The sequence below is a fragment of the Berkeleyomyces rouxiae genome (assembly GCF_048999995.1).
Source record: "Berkeleyomyces rouxiae strain 22BRR77 chromosome Unknown BrBRR77_ptg000002l, whole genome shotgun sequence".
NCBI lineage: Eukaryota > Fungi > Ascomycota > Sordariomycetes > Microascales > Ceratocystidaceae > Berkeleyomyces > Berkeleyomyces rouxiae.
The window spans coordinates 160,793-181,843 of record NW_027396492.1 but is presented as its reverse complement, the minus strand read 5'-3'; the positions used below and the strand labels follow the sequence as shown (position 1 = coordinate 181,843).

The following is a 21,051-nucleotide window of genomic DNA, read 5'->3' as shown; positions in this document are numbered from 1 at the left end:
TCATCATCCAACTCCATGGTGGTTTGGTCACTAGTGGGGACAAACTTGTGGCAACTTACTGCACATATGTATGTATGTACGTGCCGGCTCGGTTAGCCACCCACTAGAGGCAGCCATGAACTATACCTCAAAATACCAGCTGCTGAAATCCATGTCGGTGACCATGCATTCTATTCGACACAGAGAAGGCTACATGGTGGCAATGTGTGTGACGGTGTTTGCCCGGTGCAGTTGCGTTTTTGCGCGAGTCTTTTCCGAGATAGTACCCATTGCGGCTGGATCCTCATAAGCGGGATTGCGGGACGTGAGGTGTTTTGCATTGACCAAGATCGCAAGTGCCTCTTTGTAAGAAGCTCGGGGTACCTCCCACTTCCTACTTTCCCCTCCCTGGCCACCTTCCCTACCTTCCTGGTCTGTTGAATCCTTTGCTGAATGACTTAAAGTAGCGACCCAGCCAGCATGCACCAATTTTCCAGAAGATGCATAACTACATAATATGGAGCTATGTAACTACAATGTATCCCTGGTTCGTTATCTAGTTACAGGGTACCTTGAGCCCGAAAACAACCAGCCAAGTAATCAAGGGCCAGTCAATCAATCAGTGCCTCAAGGGACACACCACCACCACCACCACCACCGCACACCAAAGCATCACGAAACATTGCAACCTGGCCTCACTCTGAGTTTCTTGCCTTGGTGCCTCGGCTCGCCCCGCTGTTTTCCCTTTCCCGCAACATCACCACAAAGTCCCGCCCGAGTTTATCGCCGGCACGCTAGCCACGCCGCCGCCTTATCCGCATTTTTCTGCTGGCCTGGCGGGCGCTTTGATAAGCAAGGCAAAGAGCGAACGAAAGCCATGCATCATCAGCCCCGGCTTACAGCTCTGCTTGCTTGTCTATGCTAAATGCTCCATTCTGGCTGTCCAACCAGCTTTCCGACCGGTCCAAAAACGCCTTGCTGGCTGCTCAGCTGTGGCTTTGATCTCGCTGTCTTCCCGCCGCTGCGCTCTAACCCTCTAGTCTCCTTGATTTTTCTCGCATATTCTGGGCCTCTCCCAAACCCTCGACAATGCCCGCTTCAACCCCGCGACGCTACCGCTCCGTCACCACATCGTCTCCCCCGCCTTCTGTTTCCAATGACGTTCTGGCTGCTCTCCTCGACTCCCTCAAAACCGCCTCCGAACCGTCCCCTCCTCTGTCCTCGACGACCCCCTCTTCCACCTCCGCCTCCGCCTCTATCTCCAATCTGGCCGTGATATGCGCCTCTCCTGCTTCCTCGCCATCTCCCATCAACTACCCGTCTCTTCCCACACTTTCTGCCGTGCTTCAAAAGCTTTCCACCTTCGTTACATCACGGCCGACACCCAACCCATTCCAAGACGACTTCCGCCATCAGGACGGCTTCAGCCTCCTCTTAGCCGTGTTGAAACGATTCAGTGGGTTCTACGACCCCCCTACCCGCTCTACCCAAGAGACCTCGGCTCTGTTTGACTTTCTGGGTGCATGGCTTGACGTTCTGGACGCTGTGCTGGCGCAGCATTCCGGTAACCGGAGATTCTTCAAGCGCAAGGTTGGGCGTGCTGGTGATGGCTGGGTGACTCTGGAGGCGGCTCTAGCCAGCATTGGGCTGAGCGGCAGCTTGTTCGCCGCCATTGATAAGGGCGAGGTCGTGTTGCAGGCTATACATAATTTATTTGGCACGCTTCTGGGCTTCGCATTAGCTGATAAAGCTGTCCCCCAAGTGTTTGATAACATGGGGTCTACAGAGTCTCCAGATACTTCAGAAGGTGGGATACCCGGGCGAGGGACAGATAATGATAACAACGACACTAGTGAAATCGACCCTGAAACTAGCGATGGCGTCATTATCCAAGTCACAAGCCCAGGCGATTCCGGCGTTCGTCTAGCGTCCCTCACGGCCCAGGTCCGTCGCCTCATCACTCCCACTACACACTTCCATAACCCCGAGATTCTTCGTACCATAATCAACCTATGGCTGTCTATACCTCGCTCGAAATCGACAAATCCAAGACCTCAAGAGTTCCTATCCCTGTGCTCGTGGCTAGTCTTACGGTTCCTGACCAGCGCAGTCTCGGTATCCATGTTCAACCTTTCCACCATACACAGCTCAGGCGCTCTCTCGGACTTTTTGCATGTTTGCTTCAGTGCCAATCTAGAGCCGTGGCTAGCTCAGCCTGAACGCAGCACCCTTATGAATCTATGCAGAATGCTCATGTATTTAGGCATACCAACGCCTGCCGATACCCAGTTCCTCTTAACTTCGAAATCCCCCGATGCCCTGGCCTTCTGCCTCGAGATGGCCTCTCAGTATGCCGGTCCATCTTTCTTCCAGTTTGACCTGACACTGCATGGTTACAGTGCAATGGAACTTCCTGCCCTTGGCCGTACATTTCCTCCGGTAAACTCTCCAGGATACACTTTTACTGCGTGGCTGCGTATTGATAAGTTCGATCCTGCCACCCACACTACCATCTTTGGCGTTTTTGATGCGTCGCAAGCCTGCTTTCTGATGCTGTATCTCGAAAAGGACACACACAACTTCATCTTGCAAACCAGTGTGACCTCACCTCGTCCTAGTGTGCGCTTCAAGGCTCTTGCTTTTGAAGAACGCACATGGTACCATGTGGCTTTGGTACATCGCAGGCCTCGGGCAATGTCTAGCAGCAAGGCTTCATTATATATCAACGGCGAGTTTATAGAGCAAGTTCGCTGTGGATATCCACTTGCACCTCCCCCGGTGCCAGTCGGCTCTTCTGCTACACCAGTCGACATGGGTGGTTTTGGTGCTCCAGCTTTCAAGTCTACTTCTAACCAGGCCCATGCCCCAGTCCAGGCATTTTTGGGAACACCCCGTAATCTTTCTAGTCGGTGTGGCCCAGGGAAGATTTCCTCAAAGTGGTCTCTAGCCTCAGCACATTTGCTAGATGATGTCCTGAGTGATGACTTTCTGGCAGTACATTATGGTCTAGGACCAAGATATCAAGGGAACTTTCAGGACAGTCTAGGTGGCTTTCAGACATATGAAGCGTCAGCAACACTGGGCCTGCGCAATGAAATGTTACATCCGGGCAAAGATGACAGCTCGGATATCCTCCGAGCCATCCGTGGCAAGGCTTCATTGCTGCTCCCCGAAAACAAGACACTGCTGAGCTGTTTCCCAACCGCTGTGTATCGCGATGACACTGTCTTTCATGAGAGCAATCTTTTCCATTGGCTACCGCGTCAGGCCGCAGTATCTCTAGCCAACGTCTTCCGGCGTGGGGGGCCTACCGTAGCTGTAAATGCTGCTGTTCCGTTCCTACCCGAAGCATTCATGCGGCCACATGGTATGGCTGTACTGTCAGGAAGCCCAGTGGTAGTAACCCCATCATATATCGACGACAATATGTGGCGTCTGGCCGGCTTCACTCCATTAGCCCTCAAGCTTCTTCATAGCACTCAGACAGCAGAAGACACTTTGAGGGTTGTTGAAATCATATTCACCTGTGTGCGCCATAGCTGGCGCAACAGCGATGCCATGGAACGCGACAATGGGTATGCTATACTCGGTCTCCTCATTCGGTCCAAGCTTGGCTTCGGTTCACCAACAGCCGGCACAGAACGTTCATCGTCCATCCGGATACCAGCACTCAAGATGAACAAGGATGAGCGCGACAACCTGACGTTGAGGCTTTTAAAGTTGGTTCTACAGTTCGTTGGGTACAACCATGGCAATGCTATCGAATCATTCATCATCAATCCTTTAGCGTACCGTATTCTGCTGATAGATGTAGATACATGGCGAAAATCATCACCAGAGACACAGGAACTGTATTATTCCCAATTCGCGACATTTGCAGTAAAGAGCAAGTATCATGAGTTTAACAGTCGACGCCTAGTGCGCATGAGTAAGTTATTTTCACTAATGCCCGGCTTGTTAATATGTCCTAATCATGCACCCCCATTGTAGGAATTATTAAGCGTCTGCTCGAAGCTCTCAAAAGCGAATCTCTCACTGAAGACATTGTTCCTGCCTTCCGTTCTGCCTTTGAGGCCCTTGTCACGTCAAACTTTAGTAGTGAAGTTCAACGATCTCTGGCCCTATTCATTACCTACATGCTTCGTGCCACCGGTTCCTCTTCTTCTTCGTCGGCCTCCTCTACCAACACACGCGCTACTCGCCAACGCTCGGCTAGCAACCGCTCCATTAGCTTCACGCCAGCTGGAGCTAGGCGCCCTGTAATCGAAGTTAACTCTCCAGGTGGTGCCTCCACCCAACCAAACTTCCACAACAATCACCACAAAGCCCTCCCACGAAGACAGGTCGGAACCCGAATTCTCGGCTGGTACTCTAATTTACTTTGTGACAGTGCTAGCACGGCTGCCATTAGCAAGTTTGCACGCACTGTCACCAACAAGTGGCTTTTATACCTGTTGACTGAAGATGATGCTGAAGTTGTAGTTTACGGCACCAAGATTCTTGCCCGTGTACTAGTGACTCACGGTACCACCTACACAACCAAGTTTGCTGTCAAAACTGGCGGGTTTGCAGTGATGGCAGCGCGACTCCGTAGGTGGTGGGATATTCCAACCTTGTGGCCGATTTGCTTCAGCATCATGTTTGGCCACGATGTAGCAGCCATTGACTTTGAGCGCACATTCGACTTCTTCAGTCTCATGGACATCTTCCAGTCCCCGCGCGTAGTTTGTCCTGAGGCTCTATCAGTCATTATGGCAATGCTTCAGCACGGTGTCAAGCAAGTCGTGAGCCTTCAGGAGCATCCAGAGTCACCTGCCGGTACCAGAACCGAGACGAATACGCATGGAAAACAGACCTCAAGCTCGGGACCTGCGTCAACTACTAGTGTTCCAACGGGGAGACGACCAAGAGCACGGTCTATGGAGCTATCTCAAGCCCTAGGTGTTAGAAGTAAGTTCAATCTACTCCGGAAACAAGTGGGACTAGAAGAAGCTAATACTCTCTATAGAAGATGTAGACAAAATCGCCATGCGCGTCGTCGTGATCCAAACCATTACTCGGTTCCTTACAGATCTACATGCCTCGTCTTCAGAGTTCCGAGACTTTGCGCTGTCGTCTGATTATAGCAGTCTTTTGCTTTCCGCTTTGTATCCTATTATTGTGTCAACTGACGCAGTCAACCCTGAAACTGAGCTCAATTCGGGTGATTCCATGCTTACCTTTGATGGTGGTGACGTTATCATCCGCCCAATAGCCGGATCTACTGCTGCGCCAATTGTCCGCCGGGCTTCGCCGCATAGGGAGCGCTCCGAAACCGTACCAAACACTGCCAGTAGTGGTGGAATTTTGGGCTCAATCTCGGCATCGCAGGTCTCAGCCCCCAGTACCTCTTCGGCCCCAAGATTACAACGGGCGTCATCATTTGTCCTTCTTACCTCAGATGTTGTGAGCCATGACTCTGAGCAACGCAAAGGTCCAAGCTCTGCTCGTCTCACCCCGGTACTGTCTCCTGTGGCGAGAGAAAACAAGAATAACAATATGTTCATGACTATACCAGAGGAACAGAGCCATGCTGTACAAAGTAAAAAGACTGAGGGTCAGCAGACCAGTAACACCATCCTCCAGGGGCTACTGGAGTTGGTCATTGCTATATTCTCGGACCAAATTCTTAACCGCAAAGAATTCCCTGGTTTCAATCTTGCATGCAAGATTCCCCCTGGCTTTCAGGAGCATCAGGCCTACTTTGAGTCGTATATCCTGAGAAACACTATCCAGCACCTGAAGACGGAAATTGAACTAAATCTTGGCTGTATTACAGAGCCCCGAATTCTCATGAATTTGGCACGCTTCAGTGTTCACGTCGTTGTTGACTCCATATTTGCGGGCTGGTTTATTGGCGGAGCTGACAGCATGTTGGAGTTCACGGGGCTTTGTTTAGATTATCTTCAGCAACCCGCTGTGGCTACTCTCAAAAGTGTTCGTCTGTGTTCCCAGGCCGTAACAACACTCAGAGGGGCTTTTTTCAAGGTAATGCTTTTGCAGCTATCCGACATGGACGACGCTGAGACTGCGGGTATCTCTGGCTCTGATGATGCTAAGGCCCTCGCTGTCATGGACAAGATCATGTACTGGCAGGCGGCAATCCTCAGTTTCTTGGAAAGCGGCGATGAGTACATGAGACTGCTGTTATATCAACTATACGTCAAGTTGATTGATACTCGTCCTGCCGTTCGTGTAGCTGCTGCTACTATTATGCGCATTATGATGGTGCAAAAGCCAGAAGCTGCTGCCATGCTCTTGCGGCCCATTTCAGGACAGCTGCCCGTTGTAGGCTCATCTCTTCTGGGGCGCAACAATAGCAACCAGAATCATCAGACAGCACTTCTTCTTCAAGATTTTGAAGTAGTCACAGAGATGGATAACGAGGCTTTCTTGGATTGGGTAGATGGCCATCGGGAATCTCTAGACGCCTTATTCTTTGGAAATCTGGCGAAGGTATGGGAAGACTTTGTTGCAACTGAGAATCAGCGTACTGTAGAAAGTGCCCGTGGTCGTCTAGGCCGCCGTAAGGACAAACTGCGTCACTGGCACTCGGAAAGTATGATGCGCAACACGGCTCTCCATCGCCATACTATGAGCAACAGCGCTTGGATGAAGAGCATATACCACACTGAACACACTCGCCATCAACGTCTAATGCAGGACCGCACCGACGACATGATCTTCTTAGCACAGGCCTATGCAAAGATGGACCGCCATCTCACGCGTCCTGGAGCCGCCGACAATGGGCTTTTAGATTCGACTGAGCTACTCACGACCGTCAAATGGAAGCTAGACCGCACCGAAGGCCGTAATCGCATGCGACTCCGCCTACTACCGGACCACTCCACATCACATAGCGAGTATCAACCAAAGCGACGCCATACAGATGCTAGTGTCGCCTCAATGGCAGCTCCAATGTCATCACTGCGGGTCAATGCACCAACCCCGGCTTCTGTTGGCCCAGGCCAGACAAGATCTCGCGCTGTTTCTGATACTCGATCCGCGCAATCTATTGATTCAATGTCCATTTCCATCATCACAGACACATCCGGAGAACAACATCACACCAACGGCGAGGCCTTTCCAGAGGTTATGGCCGATGACGGTGTTGAGGGTGAGGTTGAAGGTGATGTTGGCGGGTTCGCTCCCGAGGATGACTTTGAATTCATTGATGATCCTAATGATGTTGCTGATGGTGGAGATGACGGCTTTGAGGACAAGAATCGTAAAGTCATGCGGCGTTTGCAGCCTGACGATGCTGTTCAAGCTGTGTTCAACATTTCACGCATCATTGGACTTGAAGCTGCCGAAGGTATTCTAATTGTGGGCAAGGACGCACTTTACATGATGGATGGTGTGTTTCACTGTGCCTCGGGTGAGATTGTGAATGCCTGGCAGGCCCCTCCCGACGAGCGTGATCCATACTCTCAAATCATCATGGATCCAAAGACCACAACAGTGGGGGTGCGGTCAACTGAACAGGAGAGTCGTCACTGGCTGTGGGATCATGTTCTCAGTATCAACAAGCGCCGATTCCTCTTCCGCGATGTGGCTATTGAAGTGTTCTTCACCGACGGCCGCAGTTATCTCTTGACTGCAATCGACCCGGCACGCCGCAACGACTTGTTCATGCAATTATCAAGAAAAGCCCCGCATAGTACTGGTGCAGCGGCTCCTTCAAGTGACGATGCCTGGCGACTGGAGAGCTTACGGGTCCTCCGTGCGGCCGATGATAGCCCAGTTGGCTTTGGACTAGGGTCACGCATTGGTGGGCTGTTTTCTCAGACGACTACCAACCCTCTGTACACTGTTACAAGGCGCTGGCAACGAGGTGAAATGTCCAACTTCCATTACCTGATGATGATCAACACCATGGCCGGACGCACATTCAATGATATTACCCAGTATCCAGTGTTTCCGTGGGTTCTGGCAGATTATACCAGCTCAGAACTGAACCTCAACGACCCCGCCACGTTCCGTGATCTCAGTAAGCCTATGGGTGCACAAACTCCTGGTCGCATCTCAGCATACCATGAGAACTATGCGGCGCTAGCTGAGATTGGCGAGAAGCCATTCCATTATGGTACCCACTATAGCACGGCCATGATTGTCTCATCATACTTGATTCGTCTGCCACCTTTTGTTCATTCTTTTATTCTCCTGCAGGGTGGTTCCTTTGACCATGCCGATCGCCTCTTCCACAGCATTCCTGGCGCCTGGCGCAGCGCATCGGCAGAACACAAGACAGACGTCCGCGAGCTGATCCCTGAGTTCTTCTGCCTACCCGAGTTCCTCGCCAATATCAACGGCTATGCCTTTGGTACACGCGAAAGTACCGGTACTCCAGTCGATGATGTTGAACTTCCACCGTGGGCTCATGGCGACCCCAAAATCTTTGTGCAGAAGAACCGTGAAGCACTAGAGTGCCCATACGTCAGCCAGAATCTTCATTCTTGGATTGACCTGGTCTTTGGCTATAAGCAAGTTGGTGAACAGGCTGTTGACAACATGAACGTCTTCCACTGGCAATCATACGAGGGTGCACGCAACCTCGACGACATTGAAGATCTGCAAGAGAAACGCATCGCAGCTGGTGTGATTCACAACTTTGGGCAGACACCAAAAATGGTCTTCAGCAGACCGCATCCGCAGCGCGAGAATGTACATCCTCCAGGTCGCAGGTTAGATACATCAGTTTACGGACTGACACGAGTTGTATCTCCAATCTTGGGTAGGCTAAACTCCGGCTTTCTTCCCCTTTTCAATCGCATTCTAACCAGCTCTCTTTATAGAAACACACCATCGTGTAGCATCATTGGTCTACGCCCCTAAACTCGACCGCCTCCTGGCGGCTTCACCATTCCGCCTCCACTTTGCGCCGTACGACAAGTATCTAGACTTTGGTTTTGCGGATGCTTCTCTTCGCTTCTTTTTCTCCGAGTCCCGCAGACCTGCTGGTCTCTGTGAGAATCTACATTCCGGGCCCCTATCGGCCGTCCTTGTACCAGACTCCAAAACATTAGTCACGGCAGGCGAAGACTGCGTTATTAGTGTATTTGCCATGCACACTTCACATGGAAGGTGCGTAGATCTCACGCTGCGTAAAGCGCTTTTTGGCCACCACAAACCCGTCGAGATGCTTGCCGCCAGCACAGCCTTTAGCATGTTGGTAAGCATCAGCGAAGGACAAGTCTGTGTGTGGGACTTGAATCGCCTGGAATTTGTGCGCAGACTTCATATCCCAGGCAATCGGCGTGTGGAAAGCATGACAGTCAGTGAGGCCAACGGCGATATCTTGATCGGTGCTGGCGGTTCGGTGATGCTGTACAACATCAATGGTGAGATGATTTTAGAGCAACGCGTAACATCGTCAGCATCTTTGTCGGCTACGGCTGATACTGATAACGAGGAAACACTGTACGCGGTCGCCTTTTACGATGGCTCCGGCACTGAATGGGTCGAGAACGACATCATCTTCACTGGACATCGTCGTGGCAAGGTCACAGTGTGGAAGCGCATCATCAAGAATGGCCGGTGGATGCTGCAGGCCATCAGGATGCTGAGCAACCCTGAATCTATCAACAAGAGCGGCGTTATTAGCGGCAATGGGGGAGAGCAGACACCGGCAGGTGCCATCACATGCATTATGGCAATGCCGACTGGAGTTTACACGGGTGATGAGGATGGAAGAGTGTGGGAATGGACGGTAGGTGGACGATGAAGTGCACAAAGAAAAATAAATGAATGGAGACTGAGAACTAGAGCTGGACTTGGTAAACTAGACTTGACTAATAGACCGCGACATGACCCATGACGTCACGATTGCATCCAATTTTTATCTTGTGGCACTTTGTGCCTAAAAACCAACCATGACACAAGCGCATGGCTTGTTTGACTGGATTCCCTCCCTCAGTAACAGGTCTTTTTCTTCCTCAAGGCAACGGGCAAGCCGTCACATCAATGAAAAATGAGTTATTCGCAACAGAAATACTTCCATATTGAACAGAGAAAATCAAAAATTCCACCCCCGATGGCCCCGAAGGACAATCGAAGCCAGGCAACTCCGCGAAGTGCAATGCAGGCCACCCGACCTGGTGTCCAGGCTTCATGATCCCCAGACACCGGAATAAGGTAAGTATGAAGAAGAAAGAGGGAAAAACTAAACTTGAAATATGGGGGGGACAGCTCCGTCTTTATACAGTGTAGGCGGTGAATATCAGGGAGGCAGAATTGCGGATTCATGTGGGGCTGGGAAATTTGGTGGCTGGAAATAGTGGAGCGGGATATTACCCAGATTTCTTGAGAGTTTTTTTAGTAGGGTTACTGGGGAAATTTGCTATCATGTCTGGAATGAAGATTATCAGGCAATCAATATGAGCAATGTTTCCCGCATATGTTATGTGTGCATAACTACAAAGCATGTGTTTTTTTTTTTTTTTTTTTTTTTTTTTCTCTTTAAATAGTTGACTAACTACGAGATCGATTTTTATCCATAATTCCGCGGCCATCGCGTCTTTTTCGGCTCAGGCGAAATATGTAAACAAAATGCAAAACAATTTGACATGGCCAATGTGAACTGTACGGCGCTATGGTCGCTGAGTCAGCAAGATAGATGCTGGGAATATCCGATGGAATATCTGGAAAAAGAAACTCACGCTATGAGACCGAATAGAACATATATTCGCACCTGCCATGCGCCAGCCTCCCAAACCTCTGCATCTTGAAGGGTTGTACGGTCTGCAAGGGTGGTGGGAAATGAGGTTGGGGCGAAAGTGGGAGCGGGAGCGGTGGATGAAGACGAGGAAAGAAGATGCTGGTCCGTGAGAAGCATGAAAAAGAGCCCCAGCAGGGCAAGAATACAACCAATGACGTCGACGAGGGCGATGTATAAAGCTGTTGTGGAGCCCCACGGCGGAACGGCGATGGCGGGTTTGGGATCTGGCGACAATGGCGGCGGAAGGAGAGGTATGGGCGCTACGGAGGAGCGAAGCGCGGATTCAGGGCGGCACAGACCCGAGGCCAACGACCATCTGCGAAGAGGTGCGCAGCGCTTTGGCGCCGACAACTGAAGCAGGTTATACAGAAAGATGCACACAGTAAGAACGAGCAAGAGCGAAGCCTATTCGGAACAGTTAGGTTACGAGCAGCGAGCAAGCAAGCGAGAAAAGGCAACCGGAGAGCTGGACGGACCAAAACGTAGGCCTTGATAAAGGTCAGGCCGTTGCGGCGCTGAATGCCGGCGGCGAGCACGAGGATGCTGGTGCTGCCGGCGACGACGAGCGAGCGTGTGATGAGATCGATGATGAGGAGGGCCGTCTGCTGGTGTCGTTGGGTCGGGGTGTGTGCCAGGGCGGAGCGGTGGGGCGGCATGGACGGAGACGAGGGCACAGGCACAGGCGAAGAGCAGGTCAGGAGAGGTGGTGGAGAGACGATTGGGAGAAGGGGAGAGGGACAAGGACGGCGAGCGGACGTGGTTATATGAGTGTATATATAGCTTGGTGAAGAAGATGGAACTGAAACATACTGCCTGCTCGGTAAAAACACACAGGAGCAGATTTGACGATGGCAAACAAGACGCGATGCCCAGCGTGAGTAAAGTGCGGCGTTGGTAGCGTCGGCAAAGTCGCAGAGGGCAACGAGGAGAAACAAATATGAAAGCGGCAAGACACTGGCCGAACTTTGTCGTGTATACAGAGCCTATTAGGCACTACATTACATGCTTTGAACATACGGGCGAAGCCAAGAGTCACGATTGACCATTGTAGCGCGTCCTCTGCATCTCATTATCCTCATTATTGGCTGGTTTGTTTCTGGTCCTGTGCTTTTCCTGGCTTGGCACCTGCAGATGTGCCACATATTTATACAACAGTGTATCTGTACAGCAGCACATGCACAGGAATCGGAGCCATTTCAACGCCTGTTGGCTGTGCCAAGAGCCTGGGCAGCTTTGCCTATGGGCCAAGCCAAGAAAACCACGGTTGGCTTGGGTCTTGGCTTCAGATTGGCTTTCTTTTTTCCTTTGCGGTTTTGGAGTGTCACGGGGTTAAGAGGTGAGGAGGGGACAGACAGGCAGGCAGACATGAAGCGGGAGAGTAGCAGAGATGTGCATCACGCAAAAGGAACAGGGGGAGAGATTGGTGCTACGTTGAGACATTGCGTGGTGGTACACTGGCTCTGGAGCGTGGATATCAAAGTCCGCTAACCGGAGTTCCCTTAGATACAAGTTTCCAGCGCATATTTGCTGGGTATTCAAGCCCCCTTACGCCTTGTGAACGACGGCCGAATGAGCACCATGCGGAAGGACAAAAAAACAATAGTAAAACATTTACCAAGTAGACCGAAGTATGTATGTATATATCCAACAGTCTTTAGGTGTCTGGTGCTGATTGGCGGATGTACCCCAGGCGAGACTGAATGTGCCGTACCTCCTAGGTTCTGGTTTCATATGAGCATCGAAGCAAAAAAAAGGCACCGATGCGTTTCTGTACTGCCTGAGAAGAGTCTGTTTACTCGTCGTCAAAGCCCATGAGCTGCTTGCGCGGGCCGGTCGGGACTAGGAAGCCGATGTCAGTATCAGTAGAAGGCGCAGTGTATATAGCCAGGAGACTAGCCCAAGAGATGAGAAGAGCCAGGGAGCAAAGCAGCATCTCACGCATAGAGGGGGGATAGCTTGCGACTTACTCGGGTACGTCACCGGGATTTTGGCGGCATTGACGTCGCCCACGGCGTGACGCAGTGGCGGCACAGCAACAATGAAGACTGGGCAGGAGGCGCCGATGGCCACCGACCAAAAGTACGCCGGCCGCTCGCGAATGGCCCAGCGCATAAAGACGAGCGGCGCTGCGAAGAAGCGGGGCGTAGGGTGGGGCATGGTCGGCGGTCGGCGGTCGGCGGTCGGTGGTCGATGATGGGCGGAGAGGAGGAAGCGGAGGAAGAGGTGTTTATATGGTGGTCTGTAGAGGAGTGGTTAGTTAGTGGCGGCGGATGCAGAGTGACAGCCAATTGGTTTGGATAGATACTGACAGTAGCAGCAGCTTCTCAAGGCTCTCAATTCTAGCAGCCGCTTTCAAGCTTGGGAGAGACGGGGATGTCGATTTGCGTATACAATGGACAGCCAGGCCTCCGGGGACTCCACCATCCGAATATCTGAGGTCCCCACCTTGCGCAGGTTGGGATGCAGCCGGTTGATTCCCGGCTAAACAATCATGCAAGCTCCCAGCTGCTACCTGTTCAATTACGCATTACACAGGCCAAGTAGCCGGGGAGCTCCATCGTTCAGGTCTCAGTCGAGGAATTGAGAGGCTTGCGTAACGGAAAGAAGTGTCCTGCATCTCACAGTTGCTTCTATCAAACGGCCACACCTCCAGAGTTCAAGTACTCAGGACATCTTCAGCGAGCTGTAGCACATTGTACATATCACCAGTACATGCCCCATTCTCGCCATTGAGCCGGATTTTCTCTCAGTCTCTGACTCTTCTGGCTTTCGCTATCTGTCCTCTTCCTCTTCCTCTTCCTCTCCGCTTGCCATCGTGTGGTTCTCGTAGCCGTTGCCGCCGTTCCTTTGCTTCTCCCTCCGCGATCCACAATGAAGTCTGTCCTCTCGGTCGCCGCGCTGGCCTTTGCCGCCATTGCCAGTGCGACTAGCTCGACTGGCAGCAGAACCCTCGTCCTGGTTGACGAGGACGGCCAGAAGGCCGAATACTCGACGTTCCTGGGCGACTTGAAGAGTGCGTGCGATATGCGAACCTCCAATTGAGGACCGTAGGCTCCTTGCTAACTAGTTTCCGCCTCCCTCTGTAGATCGGGGCTTTGATCTGAAATACTCGACTGCCAAGGCCGATTCGCTCAAATTGTTCGATCTCGGCGAGCGCACCTACGACCACATCGTGCTACTGCCGTCGCACCTCAAGAGTATGTCTTGCAAAAAGGCCGCGGGCCCTTGGCTCACCAGATATATCCATCGCTAACCAGGCGTCATATTGTTTTTAGATCTAGGCCCTGTTCTCACTCCCTCGGCCCTGCTTAACTTCCTCGATGCCAATGGCAACGTCCTCCTCGCCCTTTCTTCCACCCACCCCGTGGCGCCCTCGGTGTCGTCACTCCTCGCAGAGCTTGATATCACTCTCCCTGATGAGCGTTTAACCACCGTCGTTGACCACTTCTCTTACGACGCCGCTACAGCTCCCGAAACTCACGATGTTCTTGTGCTGCCAGCACCCACCATACTCCGTGCTGGTGTGCAACCCTACTTCTCGCCAGCCGATGGAGCCGAGGAGCTTCTTCTTTTCCCCCACGGAACCGGCCATGTTCTGGGCCAGAGCCCTCTGGTGGCTCCAATTCTGCGTGCCCCTGAGACTGCGTATCTATATGCGCCCAAGACTCAAGCCGACGAAGTCGCTCCTGATGACATCTTTGCTACTGGCCGCCAGCTGGCTCTGGTCTCCACCGTGCAGGCCCGCAACTCGGCCCGCCTAACCGTCATCGGCGCCGGCGAGATGCTTAGCGACAAGTGGATCGAGGCCAAGGCTTCGGATAAGAAAGTGTGGAACAGAGAGTTCGCCAAGAGAGTGTCGGGCTGGACTTTCCAGGAAATCGGCGTTCTGCGTAGCCACAGCATTGAGCACCACTTGAATGAGGCTGGTCAGGTTAACCCGTCCAACCCCGGCATCTACCGTGTCAAGAACGATGTGGTAAGTTGTGGTTTTCCAATGACTTTGCGCGCACGTACTAACAGGTTTTGCCATTTCACAACAGTCCTACACCATTTCCCTTTCTGAGTATAACTGGGACTCCTGGGTCCCCTTCACGGTTCCCAAGAACGATGATCTGCAGCTAGAATTCAGCATGCTGTCTCCCTTCCACCGCCTCGCCCTCAACCCCATCAGCTCGGATGAACAGTCGTCAACTTTTGCCGTCAACTTCACTGTCCCTGACCAGCATGGTATCTTCAACTTCATGGTCAACTACAAGCGTCCCTTCATGAGTAACGTTGAGGAAAAGGTGACGGTCTCTGTGCGTCACATGGCTCACAACGAGTGGCCTCGCTCGTGGGAGATTTCGGGTGCTTGGCCCTGGATGACCGGAATCTTCGCCACTGTATCCGGCTTTGTTGCCTTCAGCGTGGTGTGGATGTACAGCAAGCCTACAGATGGCCGTGCCGAGTCGAAGAAGTTGCAGTAGCCAAAGACATATGTAGTGTGTATTAAGAGAAGACAAACAGACTAGTTAACCCAGACTTTGAAAATGAAGACAATCAACAACATTTGTTCAAATTCTTATTGCTTTAGAAAAAACCAAGTGTGCATTACTATCTCTAGATGTATCATATAAACTCGCAAGCCCTCAGATTAGCTCTCTTGTGTTCTCACCGACACCCTGCCGTCCATTCACTCTTCATGTGAGTCCAACCTATTGAGTAGGCCACTTCCAAAAAGAAAAAGCCCCCTCTCAAAGTACGGACCACAGATGAGCGACGGATTGCAGAACAGAGTGTCTGCAAATTTGGCTTTTTGACCTTTTTTTGAATCATCACTGGGCAAGTAGTAGATAGTTATAAAGAAATCACAAAAAGTCACTTATGCCTAGCCCGCCGCGACCTCGGCCATAGACTTCCAGCTGGCCGCGACTCTGTGGTATCCCCTTCTGGGCTAACACTCTGTAGGTTGGGCCGAGAGATCTACAAGACTCGTTAGTAAAGCGTCGTTCAGCCAGAGCTGTCTCTCCACGGGAGGTGTGACTTACCAGCGTTGCTCAGTTTGAAAACTATAACTATTTCCAACGTCATCGGTACGCCTCGCTAACATATGAGCCCATAGCGCAGCTGCGGCTTCCACATCAACGAGGGACACTTAGTGCCCTCGCAGCAGGCCTGCACACACCGGCCAAGGCCCTGTTTCTGAGTCTCCCATAATAGCAGACCCAGAGACATCATGTTTAGAGAGAGGCATGTGTACCAGTATCCGGAATGCCAATAATGTCGTCATTGCTCGCTGTAGATGATCTTCGGCCTAATTCTGCAGTGTATTAGGGTGTAATACAGCCTCGCAAGAGGGATTGTATCAGAAGGCCTTACCGAGCCAGAGAAGGTAGTGTCCATTGGAAGATACGGGCAAGATGGTAGCGGGATGGGCATAGAGAGTTCCATGTCTCTGTACAACGGCCTGCTCAGATCTCTGTTCTTGTGAATCACGTCTATGGCGGAGTTTCCGGAGATACTGCTGCACGTAGATCAAGAATTCTTGTGTGTAAGAAATTTGTTTTTCTTCAACGCAGGAGAGTACATGGAGAGGAAATAAGAGTTGGCAGCATGTGGTAGAGGGGAAATAAAGGCTTGGATATTGGGGCTTCAGCTAAATAATATGAAGAAGGCCGACGATGCACTAGCATCTTCTCGCGTGATGCGAGGAATGGGAAGACGCACTTGCATCTTTTCCCGTACCGACTACTGAGTGAGAGCACATCAATAAATATAAGTGCCGTGAAACCCAACTCAGAATCGGGGGCGAGCTTAATATCACGTCGGGTCGCAAAGCTACACACTTGAAAGGAGAATGAGGCAATGCGCGTTGACCTTTTTATGTAGCGCGTATAGGCTTGCCATCTGCTGTCAGGTGTCATTATGTTCACCAGCTATCACAAATTTCATTGGCTGTCGAGCCCAATTGACGACACAAGGCTGGATGAAACATCGCAACCAAACCCAGCCGAGCACGCAAGCTTTGCAGGTTGTTTGTTGTGTCGCGTTTATTTCATCCTCAAACTTACACCCCGCCCAGCTAGTCGCAAAAATGGTGAGTCAGGGCCTCCTTCCCCAGCAAAGCTTCCAAATCACCAACTAACGGTAGTTCGACGCTTCAGGCCCGTAACGCTGAAAAGGCACAGTCGATGCTGTTTCGCTTTCGCGAAGCACAGGCTGCTGAAATCGGCATCATCGATGCTGGCCGCACACGGCGGCCGAAGATGATTAGCGAAGTCGACGCCATTCCATCAGCCGAAAAGTGGCGCGGCCAGGTTCTCAAGGAGATCTCGCGCAAGGTCTCGCGCATCCAGGAAATCTCGCTGTCTGACTATCAGATCCGCGATCTCAACGACGAAATCAACAAGCTCATGCGCGAAAAACACATGTGGGAAGTCCAAATCCGCAATCTCGGCGGGCCCAACTACATGCGCGGCGCTGCCAAAATTTATGACGACAATGGCCGCGAAATCCCTGGCGGTGGCAAGGGCTACCGCTACTTTGGCCGCGCGCGCGAGCTTCCAGGCGTCAAAGAACTGTTCGAGGCAGCTGCACGCAAGCCTGAGTTGTCGAACGCCGCTCGAAAGGGCGACTTTTACCGCATGTCCGTGGACGCGACATACTACGGCTATGCGCCAGACGAGGAAGACGAGGAACTGCTGGCGTGGGAGTCACTAAGGGAGAGAGAGGCGCTGCAGCGCATGACTGAAGGCGAGGGCGGGTCGGAGCCACCGCTGGGATGGGAGCCGTTGCCAGGAGATTCCGGCGATGGGCGTGGCTGGGTGCTTCCGACATTAGAAGAAGTGCAGCAAGAGCTGATGAATAGGAGGAAGCAGCGGCTTCTGGATCAGCTTGATACACAATGATGGGGGGCTACTATATTGCTTGGTATGTCGTATATTTTATCTGGCTGGGGTTTTGGGTGTTTGTCGGGCCGTTCTTGCTTCTTGGGACTGGGTTTACTGTCTTTGTTTTCATTTGTTGCATTATGATGGAACTATTCTTACGGTTCACAATCTCATGAGTCATGATACTACGTGTGTGGCACTATTTAAGCCCAGCTAACATGCAAGTTTCATGTAGGGTTAGGGTCATACATAAACATGTCTGTCACTGTCAAATTGAATGAAACGTCGGGAGACAGATTCAACATGGAGGTCCTTGCGTTGCACATCAATTTCCACACATTGCACGTCTGCCCATCAATTGACACAGGCGCTTGTATTTACACCGGGTAGAAAAATTTTGTAGAAAGCCTTTGCGGCGCTTATGTCAATGAAATTCATTGTATCATTTTCTTACACTGCGCTCATACATTTGTGTGACCAAATACTTATGATTTTACAAAAGTCTAGTTAACGGTTGCAATTGCCGCAAAAGATGAGATGACAACGGACAAAGTGTATAGGGAATGGAATGGAAAAAAGGGAAGCTTCCTTTTTTCCTGAGTGCTGACTATTTTGTCATGATCATCCCTGTCTTCATATGGGACTTGGTACCTGAAAAAGCGGGGCCTCCTGCATTATTAGCGCCGTATGAAGACATAAACTGGAACCAGCCGAATGCTGCCGTAAGTAGCACGGGTCATTCGTTTAGTTACTGACTTGCATCAAAGTGGAATCGCAGAAAAAGCGCCTGTGACTTGCGAGACGATTGTAAAAACACACAAGAGTTAATGACCGGGGGACGGGGGAGCGTAGAGCCGGATACTGATGCAAATTACCTGCATATGCATTCTGAAGTCACAGAGCCAGTCCTGGCTGCCCTGTGGCCTGCGTGCTGATGTCGGGGAGAGTGCCCTGTGGTATAGACACCAGCTGGTCGAGGTTCTATGGCTCACCGTGGCTGAGCGCAAGGGGAAGGGACTGGCACCTGTACAAGTACAAGTCCAGATTGTTCGCCTCTCAGTCTCGTCAACAGGGCTAGAATGTTAGCGCGATACAGGTATAATGGGCTGATGTATTGGCCTAACTTGACGAAGAACGTAAATAATTACGTATGGCTTGGTCCGCCTCCATAAGGCTGCCCCAGAGACAAAATGACCAGCAAAGACTCTATGGCCCACACATGTATGCGCATATCTTCTTTTCCGTCCTATCCCATTTTTCTAAGTGCAAAAAAGCTTTCTGAGCACACTGATGCAATATATTGCCATCCATATAATGCACTATAGTGTCCTAAACTAAATAGGGAAACAAAGCTAATCGACGTCTTGGAATTTGAGAGGTAGTCTGCCGCATTGGGTGCTATGATGGGGTAAATGGACTTCATTGCAATAGTTGATGTCGGCTCTTAGTTGGCTCTCACAGAGCCGAGATGAAACTATATACGGGGTCGGAGCGAGCGTTGCCGGCGAGGAGCAGGAGCAGCAGCTTTCAATTGATGGAAGATATGGAGAGGGTTCGAGAATGCCGCTAAGCATTTTGAATTTTTTCCAGTCGTTCCAGAGTGAAAAAAAAAGCTCCAGATATAATGTGACGTACTCTGGTCAAACCAGTCAAGGCTAGCTTCAAGAAGAAGCAAGAGTAGTCTGGAGCATATGGAATCTAGAGTTACTCGGATGCAGTGTATGGTTAGTCTGAGATTTATTTCCCTTCATAGACATCTGTTGTCATAGGTTCGTAAGAGTTCCGCGCACAATGGAGTAAGTCACGGAGACATTGTTATGGGACCGCTCAAGACACAAAGAAAGAAGGGGAGAGCAGAACCATTAACTATCACAAGATATCATAACAAGGATTGTTTATGCAGGAGAAATACCCCGCCATACATGTATCAGACAAGCTATGTATCGATATACTTTGCTATAGACATTTAATCAATACTATCAATCTGTGGGTCGTGTGCCCTATCCAAGGGAGAAAGGCCAGTGGGAGTTGCGGGAGGAGGTGAAGACATCATCATACAGGCTCCAAGGGAGGATATCCGGTTTAAGTTGAAGCATGATTGGCATGCTTCTTTACAGCCAGAAGAAACGCAGCCAAGGTTACTGACAGTCGGGGCTCGACGACAAAAAACAACGGGGCAGGCATTGTATGGATACGCTTGCATGTGCCAATTTGCGTAGCCCAGGCCTGGCTTGGGACCTCCCTTCTCCACCTACACATAGACACATTAACAGCTAGCAAAGCATAATTCCCACCATCCCTTCTTTGTGCTTTGCCCATTTTGTTTGGCAATCATGACCTTATTTAGGCGAGTCGAGGAGGTCGCCAAAAAAAGCGCAAAGGCGCAGGTTGTTACCCCTGTAATGCCAATGGCCAATGGCCCCTGCAAAAAGGCCCGTCAAGTTCTTGTTCCTGACGGCTTCTTATTATCTACGTATCCGAGTTATGATGGCATTCCTTGGGAAGATAGGAAGATGAAGAGAAGAGAGTGGGTGGGAGAGAGGGGCATTTGGCCTATGCGTTTTTGTTGTGTATTGTGAATATTTGTCTCTTTTCCTTTTCTTTTTTTTCTCGCTGTATGATAACTATTCGAAAGTCATAAAGTTTCGCTTGTGATGGGAAGAGTGCCTTTTTTCGTTTCTTTTTTCTTCGAAGGACCCTTCCCCTCCCAACTCCCTATAGGAATCTCATCTCAGGGGTACTCCCAAATCATTTTCTCTTTTATCCCCTGGTCGTGGTTCCTCACCTACAATGGCCTGGGATTGTGTGAATTTATTGGAGTAGCAGGCATTTTCCCGATCTTTTTTTTTGTTTCTTTACAACAGCCACTTTCTTTCTGCCTCTATGCCACTACCTCCTGGCTTTGTGCCGTGTCTTCCTCCTTCTCTCGTTCCCTTTGGTCGTGATCGATCTGAGTTCTCTCGTTTCTCCTTTTCATATACACCTTGTCAAAGTCTGATTGGCTAAAGCTGTCACTTGACTGATACTGCCAACACACATTCTCTCTGCCACCCAAGTCTCCTTCGTTCTTCCTCCTCTGCGATTCCTTCTTTTCAGGTAATTTTTCTTCGTCTTCTCCTTAGCCTCTGCCTGCCTCTCCTGTCAACTGTCGGAGGCTTAGTTGAATTTGGCTTGAGCTGGCTGGTAATTGTATACACATGGCTTGACGGTACGGAGCCAAGTTCCCCAAAAACGAACAATAAGCTCTTTTTTCTTTTTTTTTCTCTTGCTCCCCTTAACTTCTAATAGCTGGTTTTCCAACCGCCGTGCCTGGTCTTTTTTCTTTGTTTTTGTTTTTATTCCCCATACCATCTACCGTCGTTGTACATCGCCTCACATCGCAAAACTTCTTCTCCAGGACAGACCAGACGTGCCTTCAGCAACACCGCCGCTCCTTTATTTCTCACT

At 50.8% G+C, this 21,051-nt stretch overlaps 5 protein-coding genes across 5 annotated transcripts; 3 read left to right on the top strand and 2 right to left on the bottom strand.

The window, feature by feature from the left end:
* Positions 1-1,068: 1,068 nt before the first annotated feature.
* Positions 1,069-9,742, top strand: BROUX77_001581 (uncharacterized protein; the record flags this gene model as incomplete). Its single annotated transcript, XM_073746026.1, has 4 exons — positions 1,069-3,907; positions 3,970-4,929; positions 4,988-8,752; positions 8,814-9,742. 4 exons carry the CDS (start codon positions 1,069-1,071, stop codon positions 9,740-9,742), a joined length of 8,493 nt encoding a protein of 2,830 aa, XP_073606663.1.
* A 930-nt stretch (positions 9,743-10,672) lies between these two features.
* BROUX77_001580 (uncharacterized protein) lies at positions 10,673-11,391 on the bottom strand (the record flags this gene model as incomplete). The annotated part of the gene is made up of 2 exons (XM_073746025.1): positions 10,673-11,140; positions 11,212-11,391. 2 exons carry the CDS (start codon positions 11,389-11,391, stop codon positions 10,673-10,675), a joined length of 648 nt encoding a protein of 215 aa, XP_073606662.1.
* Positions 11,392-12,527: 1,136 nt separating this feature from the next.
* Positions 12,528-12,892, bottom strand: BROUX77_001579 (uncharacterized protein; the record flags this gene model as incomplete). The annotated part of the gene is made up of 2 exons (XM_073746024.1): positions 12,528-12,574; positions 12,703-12,892. 2 exons carry the CDS (start codon positions 12,890-12,892, stop codon positions 12,528-12,530), a joined length of 237 nt encoding a protein of 78 aa, XP_073606661.1.
* A 714-nt stretch (positions 12,893-13,606) lies between these two features.
* Positions 13,607-15,201, top strand: BROUX77_001578 (uncharacterized protein; the record flags this gene model as incomplete). The annotated part of the gene is made up of 4 exons (XM_073746022.1): positions 13,607-13,748; positions 13,822-13,932; positions 14,011-14,711; positions 14,776-15,201. 4 exons carry the CDS (start codon positions 13,607-13,609, stop codon positions 15,199-15,201), a joined length of 1,380 nt encoding a protein of 459 aa, XP_073606660.1.
* Positions 15,202-16,808: 1,607 nt separating this feature from the next.
* BROUX77_001577 (uncharacterized protein) lies at positions 16,809-17,622 on the top strand (the record flags this gene model as incomplete). Its single annotated transcript, XM_073746021.1, has 2 exons — positions 16,809-16,811; positions 16,879-17,622. The coding sequence occupies 2 exons, from the start codon at positions 16,809-16,811 to the stop codon at positions 17,620-17,622; spliced, it is 747 nt and encodes a 248-aa protein (XP_073606659.1).
* Positions 17,623-21,051: the final 3,429 nt, after the last annotated feature.